This window comes from Geospiza fortis, unplaced genomic scaffold, assembly GCF_000277835.1.
Source record: "Geospiza fortis unplaced genomic scaffold, GeoFor_1.0 scaffold12, whole genome shotgun sequence".
Taxonomy (NCBI): Eukaryota; Metazoa; Chordata; class Aves; order Passeriformes; family Thraupidae; genus Geospiza; species Geospiza fortis.
Window position 1 is genome coordinate 5,533,999 of NW_005054323.1, and position 11,651 is coordinate 5,545,649.

General features: G+C 33.6%; 1 protein-coding gene across 1 annotated transcript in view; it reads right to left on the reverse strand.

The window, feature by feature from the left end:
* CCDC171 (coiled-coil domain containing 171) overlaps positions 1-11,651 on the reverse strand; it is a 135,818-nt gene that overhangs the window by 43,096 nt on the left and 81,071 nt on the right. The window contains 1 exon segment of the mRNA XM_031056875.1: positions 10,362-10,547. Coding sequence (XP_030912735.1) covers positions 10,362-10,547 — 186 coding nt within the window.

An 11,651-nucleotide genomic window follows, 5' to 3' on the forward strand; every position in this document is an offset into this window, starting at 1 on the left:
CTCTTTCAGAGGACACATCATATGCTCATTCAGCTCCAAAGTAAAACTAAACAAAATTTCAAAAGTGAAGTAATTACAAAACATAAACTTCCCACACAAAGCCTATATCCTCATGGACTGTTGATGGAGACCCTTTTGAATACGAAGATGCTCTGGACCTTTCAGACATACACTAATCCCAACAGAGAACAATTGAGACCTACTTTTAAACTGTGTTTTGGAAAATGATAAAGTACATGATAAAATCTATGCGCATTATAATTTAGAAATTTTAATCATCTTCTAAGCTAAGTGAATTAGTATTACTGGAAAACTGCAGAGAAGGATTACATCACTTAATAGGACAAATACAATTTTATAAAAACTCAGGCTTCATCACTATGAGTTTTAAGAATAATCCTTGAAGTTAAGTGAGAATAAATTTTTGGAATCACGTGCATGGTGGTATGAGTACATGATCATTCATTCACCCCTTATTCAATTTCTGACACTCTACCTCAGGACTGATGTTTCTTTTTTCTCCTTAGAAATGCAAATTTCTCTCCCACCAGCACATTTAGCCCTTTGCAGTAATAGACTAGAAAAGACTCAGCCCTGCATATGTAGCAGATTTTCTGTGCTTTGGCAGTGTCACGCCTCTAAATCAGATACTTAAGTGCCACCAAAAAGGAATACTGGTGTTTTTCACTGTTACACTTTTTACCCTTGTAGACTCTCAGCCTTATAGTTGGTACAGTTCCAAGGTTTCAAAAAGATGGTCTACACCTGGATTACATTGAAAATGATGAATTTTCAAAACTGCCATGTACCTGTAAATGAGGCACTGATATTACAAGCAAACTCTGATGCTGCTCTGTAGCACTGCTCTCTGCAATACTGGTAATTTTGCTGCACATTATCTACGTGTGAACATTAGCACACACTATGCAAGACAGAAAAACAACCAACACTTAGATTTCATCTTCACTTTAAAAGTGATAATCTATCACATGTACATACATAAAAATATTTAGTTGCATATCTGTGAGGACACAACATATTGCACCAATTTCTTGCATTTCATTTTAGCCTCTCTCATCAGTCACAGCCTTGAACCATTTGTCTCTGATCACATCCTACAGGTCTCAATGATCCTGCATTACCAGTGACATTTCTAAGCCCTGTAAGAGACTATTTTAAGTTCTCGAGAAATACTTTTCCATTTGCTTTGTATGAGAATTTTGCTTAGAATATTTCTGAATGGTAACAGTCAGTTAAAACAATTCAGGAAGAAGAAGAAATAACAGCAAAACATTAACAATGACAATTTATTTACAAAGTAAATAACCACAATTTAATTCCCACTGTTTATTTAAGAAGGAATACAATCTGAAGTTAGAGGGCATCATGACACAGACAAAAAGTCATCTGAGTCAGGCTAAATGACACAGCATCCTGCTTCAGAACTGAATTTGAGAACAAATATTATGGTACCCTGTCTCTGTCTTCTCTTCAGACATTGGTTAAAAAATGGGAATAGTAGGAGTCTTCAGAACAGTTTCAAGGAAATTTCTAAATAGAATTTAAGGTTCAGTTCTGAGTGCAAAAATATATTGTTCATAACCTCAATATACTGGTGACTCCAGCTAAGTTTTTTTACTGCTGCAGGTTATGCTGAAGCCCTTTCTTGGAAGAGGCTGCTGCACAATTCCACCAGACATGCGTACATTAATGTGAGCCATCACATTGAAAAGTTAGGGGCAATGCCAAGAATGTCAGTTAGTGCCACACAAAGGTTTGATTTTCCTTCATAAAGAGGTTTTGATTTTCTTTAATTAATTAATTAATTAGACAAATCTCTTTTTTTAGTATGGCACTAACATTAATATGGGCTTCACAAGATTTATCACTTTATATGATTTACATTCAAATATTGCATTCCCCTTCAGATGAGTTCTGACCAAATCATATATGCAAGGTATGTGTGTTTGCACAGAGCCCCAAATTTATTAAGAACATTAATGTTTTATTTGACCATCAGGCCAGCCACACCTTGCATAATGTCCCTGCAGGGAGAAAACACACACCCCTTTTACTTTTTAGACTTTAAAAAAATAAGAAAGAATTGATAAAGATGTAATTTTATATTAAAAGGTCTATTCTTCAATATAGGTAACCCATTCATTAAAAACTGGAGAGTAGTCACCTTAGCAGAAAAAAACAGATACAGTAAAACAAAATTTAACTTACATAAAAGGCAACTCCTAAATCATTCTATTGAAAAAGCATCAAAGATATATAACATCCCCATATTCAGCAAGGAGATCAAAGTGCTATAAAGACATATTGATTAGATGTCTCACTTCCTTCTAGATATGCTTTGAGTCATACCAAGTGCCAAACGAGATCTCAAAGCTTAATAAACAAGGTGTAAGTTTCCCTGAGCATGGCAAATACAGATCCTGAAATAGGGAAGTTAAATAGTGACAGTGAATTCAGTGAAAACTGAATTATTATTTTTCTCTTTTTGGTATATTTCTTAACTGTAAGACAAAATGGCACCAAGATGGTACACAACTTGGAAAGTTACCTACTTCACTATAAATGACAGTAACAAATATGCCTATCACTAGGTGATACCATGCAAGCAATTATTTTAGTAAATTAATATTAACTTTTTCTAACACTTATTTCTTCCTTCTCACACCTGAGAAATTTTCCTGTAAACAATGAAGTAGTATTTATAAAGAAATGTTGGAACTGCTACTTAGAATTGAGAATCTTAATGTCAAAATTCTAAAAGCACTCAATTTCTTATTGAAAAGTCCACAGACAAACAAAACAAAACAAAATACTGACAAACAAAACCCCCGAAATACAACACTTAAGGTGATTTTACTTTAACTACAAAGAACTGGGAACATTTTGGAGTCTTTTTAACCGAGACTTAAGATGATCTAGCAACAAGAATGTCACTGGATTTTTCACAAATATATGTTGTGAAAGACAACACAAAAATTAGGCAGCATAAAATATCTGTTTTGAGTTTGTTGCCCTGCTATAATTTTGAAGAGCTTCCATGCTCTACTAGAGGACAACATAGGTACAGATTTTGGAAGCTGAAATTGGTATAAATTTTGAAAAACTTTCCCCTTGAAAATTACTGAATACCTAATGGAGTATCAAATTAAATTAAAAGATCAAATTATATGAAGGATAGGCCCAGCTGCTGTCATAGCATGCAGCCAAGGGAATACAGGTGCAAAGGAATGCATCTCTTGTTTTAGTCTTATGCCAGTTAGATACATACTTAATTATATTCCAAGAGTTTAATTATATTTCAATAGCTATTTGAAAGATTTTACTTATGGTTTGACAAGAAGATATAAAGATATTTGCAGAATTTGTTGCACACAAAGAGAAAGGGAGAACATGGGAAAACATGACTCAGGTGAAAAATGATGAGGCCTTGGAGATATCCTAAATAAACAGCAGCCAAAAGGAAATCTACCTATAAAGGACTTGTATATCAAGAACATACAGAACGTGTACAGTAGAAAGTCCTACACATTGATATCTATACAACCAGGAAAAAAGGAGTATAGAACATCTTTTAAAAAATCTCATGCTGTTTTAAAGATCTATTGATCCCCTCTGCACATCTCAAGGTAACACAGTTACTTTGTAGTTGATCCAATAATATAACAAAGATCTCTCAGGCACTGGATTTACCAAGAAGCCTTTCAGTATTTTTGAGTGGAAACTGAAAGATAGTTGAAGGTCTTGAAATAACAGGAATAAGTGGTATGAAAGTACATATGCTTAATAGCCACATGCTGTAATTACACAATAATCCCATATTTCTTCCAAATTACTTGTCAATAAATCTTTCTCGCTGCACTATAAATTCCGGGGTCATGGATAGAGGTATTTATTAGTATAATTACAATGCAGAAATAAAACCATTAAGCTTTTAGATCCTGATATTGCTCCATTTATTCTCTCCTTTCTCCCAAGGGGGAGGCAAATAGTTCCTACAAATGGAATACCCAGAAAATATTGGAAGCTACTTGTAAAAGACTAAAAATGTGCTGGTTCGTGCAATTACTTAGTTTAAGTTATCTTTTCTCTTTATCTAAACTTTGACAGAATGTCAGATTTATCTTTTTTTTATACTATAGTGCAGCAAATCGACTCAGGATCAAAAGTGTTCTCTGAAATAGGCAACATTGCTACACTATTAACGCCAAAGCATTCTTCATTTCACTCCGTGCCAGTCAGTCATACATTAGACGTAAAATCCCAAGGTCTCATGTGAGTGCATGACTCATAATGTGACTGTTGAATGGGGCTATTGAATCAGACTAGCATGAACAAACCTATTCCACAATTTTCTGGAGAAGGGTAAACCTATTCTTACCTGGAATTCAACTTGCGGTCGTAGCTTTCAAAGATTAGCTTTCAAAGATAAACTAAAATGATGCTACACAATCATGACTTACTCCAGTGTTCTCAGTGTCTACATTACATACAAATTGATTTAATAGTGAGAGTATTTTCTCAGAGTTATCTTAAACTCTTCAGCAAGTTAAAACTAAAATAAAGAGTTTTTCTTACTTAAGGCTGCTTTTATTTATCAGATAAATAATGTTTACATCTGATTAGATTGAACATAAATGTAATAAATTGCCAATTACTTTCATTCTTCTTCCAATGTAAAGTAGCATTGGATACAATTTTATCATTTTCTTGCTATATAAAGGTAGTAAATAATATACATGAATAACATTCTTAATACCAGCCAATAAAATATTGTATAGTGGTATAATTTAGGAAAAAAGAAATGTTCCCCCAGTGTAAATTCCAATGTAAAACCTTAGCGTGGCTCAAAAATTAACTGTTACTGACATTCAACTTGTACAACTGGACAGAGGAGGAATGCAGAGAAATGAAACAGAAACATGACAGTAATGATAATATCCTTTCAAAATAGGAGCTTCCAATTAAATTATGGTTGTGTGACTTATACTCCAATATTTTGCATTATTGCATTGACCTTCATGTTAATGCAAACATACAATGAATACAAAATCACATTGACTTTAACTTTAAATTTGACAGACTTTAACATTATTCCGCCTCCCATTCTGGTCATTACTTACATATTTTCCAGAAAGTTTGACTCAGAACTAAGTTAATGCAGACCTTCAACAACTTGGTTGATAGTTGCTTGGCTGCTTCATTTATGACTACAGCACAAAAACAAATCTAAAAGCCATGTACTGACTTCAGTCCCTCCAGACTAATGTAATACGGATGAATGTTCTAGGTACAGAGCAAAGGAAATAGACAGATTTAAAAACCTATCTCAGAGCAAGCTTCATGCATTTGTTGTTGGACACTGGAACAGCTTGTTGTGCTCTGTCACAGCAGCAGCCTGACAGAGCTCAAGAAGCATTTGGACAGTGCTCTCAGGCACATGGTGTGACTCAGGGATGGCCCTGTGCAGGGCCAGGAGCTGGGTGTTGATGATCATTGTAAATCTTTTCCAACCAAGCATTTCCTATGATTCAATGAATCTAACTCCCTGAACAAACCACAGAAGCATGAAATTTAACGTGAAGTTCAGAGATCTGAAACACAGACTCACTAATAATAGTAGAGTGCAGACTTTATCTAGGCTTTGTTCTGTTTCCTTTTGCAAAAAAAAAGCTCTCAGATCTAACCCACAATTTTGTGCTATCTATGTGTCTTCCTATTATGTAAAGACAGCAGCTGCTAGAAGGAAGACTATCCCTTCCCGTAAACCTAATTTTCACATGCAATGCATTGCAAACTATAAAAAAATTAGCACAAAGAACTAGCTCTATGACAAGTTTCTAGGTGACATAAATCTTTGAAGACTAAGAACTTAGCAGTAGTGGAAGTTATGTAACAGAGCAGAATGAACAGTTCTACTTATTTTACAAATAGTGTTAACACAAATTGAAGTACCTGACAAATCTCTTTAACTTCCTATTTATTGTACTAAGAAGACACATTACCTCTTTTGACTAAGAACACAGCAGATGACAATACTAATCCATTCTTACCTACTTTATAAGTTATTTAGGTGTTCAGAACATAGACAATACGGAAACTTAAAAAAAAAACAAACACCAACCCCCCACATTTAATTAATGAATTATGAATTTTAGTTTCTAACCTATTCAGGACGGAGCTTGCTTCTCTTTAAATGCTAAATTTCACTAATATAAATCTGTTAAGTTAGATACTAGCAGTAATCAGCTATACTGCTTTCTTTAAGGAACAGCCTTACATTTAATCTGGCAATACACAGAAATGCAGTTTCTTAACAAAGAGACAAACAAGTTTTTAGAATCAACTGCATCTCTCAGTGCATCCAAATTCTAGCAATCTTTTCAACTTAAGATGTCAAAGAAAAAAAAAAAATCTCAAATCCTAGTTCTGTTCTTACTGTTAATGCAATCTTTCTGAGGAGCATGAAAATCACTTGGTCTTCCTCATGTAAGTGAAGTCTTTTAGCCTTTCTCCAAGTTAGAATACTGCAGCATTTTCATAAATTACTGCAAAACTCACTCACAAAGTATGTGTAGTGGTATTAGTAAAAGAAATTGTGTAAATATTTGAAATACTCTTTCAGAGAAAATATGTCTATAATTATATGAAGAAGAAAAGCAATTAAAAGCAGAAAATTGTGTATCACTTTCACCTCAAATTCACCCAAGAATAGAGAGGCTGCTGAGGGAAACATTCACTTCTAACAAATAGAGAAATCCCAATCTTCATCTGAATCTAATAAATTCAGATATATCTATTTAGTGAAGGATACACTGAACAAAGAATATGTATGTATGATTTGAATGACACAGGTGTTGAAAAGAAACACTTCAAATCTTCCCAACAGAAAACACCTTTTTGTGAGTGTTATAAAAGCATTTGTATGAAATTTTTTTCCTCATAATTTTATTCTGTCATAAATTAATCACAGCTTCACAAAACTCAGCAGATTAAACAACCCAAAATTTAGGGTACCTTCTTTTAAAACAAGTATTGAAGTTCATATTGAGGCATATCAGTATCAAGCTATTTAACATCTATTGCACTGGAGCTATTAATTAACAATTTATAGAAATTGTTCCATAAATAGAACCTTAAAAATATAGAGGCACTACCACACCTAAAAAGAAATAAATATATAGGCTGTGCATATCAATAAGAAACATAAATAGTTTACTCGATTCAGACCAGCTGGTATCAGGAATTAAAAATATGTCTATTATTGATACCTGTTTAGCATTTGTGTAAGAGTTTCTCTTCAAAGAATAAGGAACCAGAGCAAATAATTCACCTCATCTAATAAAAACAAGTGGTGTTAAAGGGTTTCTTAGTTCCAGCTGACCTTGAATGTAATTGGCTACTTTGGATGTCTCTATGGTATATGCCACTAAGAAGATAAAAATATACAGGATTAAAATCTGAACTGATAAAGCTAAGAAATTAAGTATTACTCCTTTAATAAGCCTACTTTATGAAAGTACGTGAATACCAAAATATCTCCTTACTGATTGCTGTCAAACTGTGAATAAGTTTAAAAATAAGCTATCAAAAGTGTAAGTATCTAATATTTTAATTTTCTTCTTCTTACCTGTTTAAAAATTACAATTAAAGAATTCAAAGCATGTCTATATTTTTTTTCACTTCATGTCTATCTACCTGACCTTACATAAGCCACCACACTCACCAAATTTTTATATACACTTAAGTCTATACAAGTAATATTATTTTGTATCTTAAGATAAAGATGGAGGCATTTTTTTAATATTTTGGTTTTTTACAGTGCAACAGTAAAAATGCTCTTCTTTTTTTTTTCTGTATTATTTAAGTATTCACTTGAAACCCTATCCAATTTTAAGAACACTGTTTTACAAGGGAAAGGTTGATTATTGCAAAGATGAGATTGTTTCACTGTACTACAAAATAAGAGCTACAAAAAGCCCCAAAAAACCCCCAAACATTTTAAGTCACAAAACCCAATTAAGCTAAAAAGGGTCTGTCAATTAAGATGCCAGGGCAGAGACCATTTCTTCCTGTTGTGAAGAAAGGCATGAACAAGGTTGGATGGTGGTTAACTGTGGGAAAGAAAAGAGACTTTTTCTTAAATTTTAAAAACAAAAAGATACAGGGCTCAGAATTTAAGAACCACTTTTACTCCTTGGTATCAAAGTATTATATTAGACTGCCACTTGAATTTCAAAAGTACTTATACAACACAGGTTTGGAATTGTAAAAACAATAAAAAGTGAAGGTGAAATGATGATTTAGGATGCATACATTATGAAATTGTATCTGCATGACTAAAAAAAAAAATCAAGGACCACAAGATATTTATCATGTTTTGACATGTTACCACAACCTTCTTGTCTCCTTTTTTGATTCAGTCACAGACACATGCCATTAAAACTAAATGCAATTTTGTGCTACATTTTGTAGCAAATATTATGAAGAAATTAAGATATATCAATTAATTTTCTAAGTTGAGGGACAGTACACAGCAACAAGCCTACAATTTAAATTTGGTTTGAAACTCCTCAATGGGAAGGACTGAGACTTACAAAGTAATAAACCAAACCAGTGTACCTGTCAGTAGTAAACTTTAGCCCTAAGGTTTATTTTGTCAATGTTCTTTGCCTCTATTCTATCACCTATATTATTACATTGCTTTGTATCTTGAAAGATTTCAGCAATAAACCAAGCATTTTACACTAAATTAAGTTGTTCCAGTAGCAAACAACTGTTAAAGAACTGCAGAATTAGGATGCATTTTAGGATCATGACTGTCTCAAAAAAAATTGTATGTAGCCTTCAATTAATAAAAACCAGAAGCTGTGAAAGTAATTCAGTATCCAATAATCTATGTAACTTATTTGTTTAAAAGTTCCTCCTATATTTTGATTGCCTGCAATTGACCTTTCTCTTCACAGTCTCTGAACAAATGAAAAGGTGTGTTTTAGACAAAGTAAAACATGTATTAATGTACAAAAAGTAGAAAGAAATGAAGATTTCAAATAGGATTTGTCTTCTACACCTTGCCTTCTTTATATTCCTAACAGCCATTTAAAAATCTCGAATCAAGCATTTCTCAAAGAAATCAAACACAAGACTAACATCTTATATATACACTGCAGTTATATGAGAAAGAAAATAGCAATAGTATTAACAAGCAACCTGACTGAAAACACTAGCTATTTATGAAGTGAAATACCTAAGACTAAAGAATTGTGAGGAAGAAAAAAAATACAGAAACCAACAGGTAAGTTGCAAATGTCACTGGCTTTTACCCTTAGTGAGGTAAGGCATTTTTAGTAAATAATAACACTAGTGAAAACACTCCTTAATAAATTTAACAACTTCCTTCAGCATCCTCCACTATACATCACTTGAAATCTCTGCTGCAACTCATCCTCTTTGACATCTACTTTCATTGTAATATTTTCAATATTTATGACATTCCTACTACTTTTGCAGCTGGAATCATTTTGGTTCTCCTCCTGCTTGACACTTCTTCTCTCAGAATTACAAGTGCTTGTATTTCTCAAAATACTGGTGAAGCAGTCCCTTTGCTCAGTTATCAATTCACAGAAGAATACTGGGAGATGAAAAGACAGTAGTAGGGCTGAAGAGCAGACACAAGCAGCAAAGCTTGCTTTAAAGAGAAAGTAACTAAAAGCTGCCAAGCTCAGGTCACCACCCATTACTGGCTTGCCATCACAAAGTTTTCTCTCCTCCTATGTTAGATATCCACCTGGTTTCAAACCTCAAATACTCTCTCTGTTCCTTTGTTTGTCATCAGAGATTCTGATAACATCATCTTTTCCCTCATTACTCATTACACCTACAGAAAATTCTAAATTCTGATGAGAAAAGGATATCTCTCTCTATCGTCACCTTGCATATTCCAAACTGACAAATGCATTCTCCATCCTAAGATTATATTCAGGAAACAGACAATCCAGGTTTTAAAATATTATTTTGATCTCTATCAAAAATCAAAGTATTCCTGTACTTTTTCATTTATTTTTTCTATAAATTGCAAACATCTTGTGATAGATAGATCTGTCACTTATGTCCCCTATAAATTTCACACACTTCACGTATATTAGTGTACACCACTCAATTTCAGGAGCAGAAAAGTGATGTTATACATTGAAGAATCTTGAAAGTGTTTCTGAGTACCTTAAAATTTCAATGGGCTATGTAGTATGTGTGCATTTACATTTTATTTGCACAAGAATTATTACATTTGGCTTATTCACCAAAAAATAAATTTCAGGTGCCTAATTAGTGCCTAATCATCTTACCTTTACAGATTCACTTAAGACTTGGGTTCTATCTGCTTCTTCACTGGATTGCAATTCCAGTTTATTATTTAACTCCTGTAGTTGTTGTGCTTGTTCATTCAAAAGCAATTGTGCCTGATGTTCCCGATGTAATGCATTATTTAATTCTTCACATACACTTTCAAACCTCTCATGGGTGATTAATTTCTGATAAGAAAAATAAATTGTGTTTGATTATGTAACTATACTTACCTGTTTACATACTTGACTTCCCAAGTTCCACTTGGGAGCATATTAAATTCTAAAACAAAAGCATGGTAAAGGTTATTATTTATTTAGGTTTTTTAACTCAAAGACGGACCACCAAGTAATGAAATGGCCAGACAACTTTATTCACTGTATTTTTTCAAAACAGCATTCAGACTACTGTAAACAGTACGCATTTGCTATTCTATTCAAATTAACACCCTAGATTGCTAAGAACCAATATTTAGAAGGAAATATGCAGAAATGTCCCACATTTTAGTGCATATCTTGTTAATCCTTGTAAACGTCTTCCTGAACTCCTTCTCCCTTTCCAAAAGTGTTCCAGAAAGACAAAATAGTTCTTCAAGGAAAATCACTGTCAACACTTGAATGGCAATCTAAACTGTGATAATTTCTTCCAATTTTCCCAGAACTGCAAGCATTAAAACCCAGTATGAGCAAAACTGAAGATAAGCAGATACAATTTTGTCTGTTTGAGTAAAAAAACCCAATATTTTACCAGCTGGGAACAGGAAGAAGAATGGATTTGACACTATTTGTTAAATGCTCTCTGCTTGGAAGTATCTTGATTGGGACACACTGACGAGTCTACCAACTATGCTTCAGAATCAGGTCACAGCTACAGAAAACACAGTGTTTTCTGAGCCACAGGTGTTTTAGTTGTACAGTGTACCTGTTGAGCATGTATTCATTAACCATTCTTAATTCTTAACCATAAACTATCTCAAATAGTTCAAACATATGTTCAATTCTGAATGCAACCCACAAGAAATAAGCATAGTAGGAAAGGTGCTTAGTGAACGTCCAGCATGCTAAAGCAAGACAAGTTTCTTCCCCTCCAAGGGCTGAAGACACAGTTCTGTACATATGACAGGGGTCTGACTGAGAACCCATCAAATGGCATCACCCCTCAATTACCATGTCCATTAGTCACAATACTGTGGTTTCAAGCAGTTAAGGAACCTTTTTTTTGTGTCTTCTTGCTCCTGTTGGACAATCTATTTACAGGCTAGCGAATGCATTGTGTTTATGTAAATCAATCAG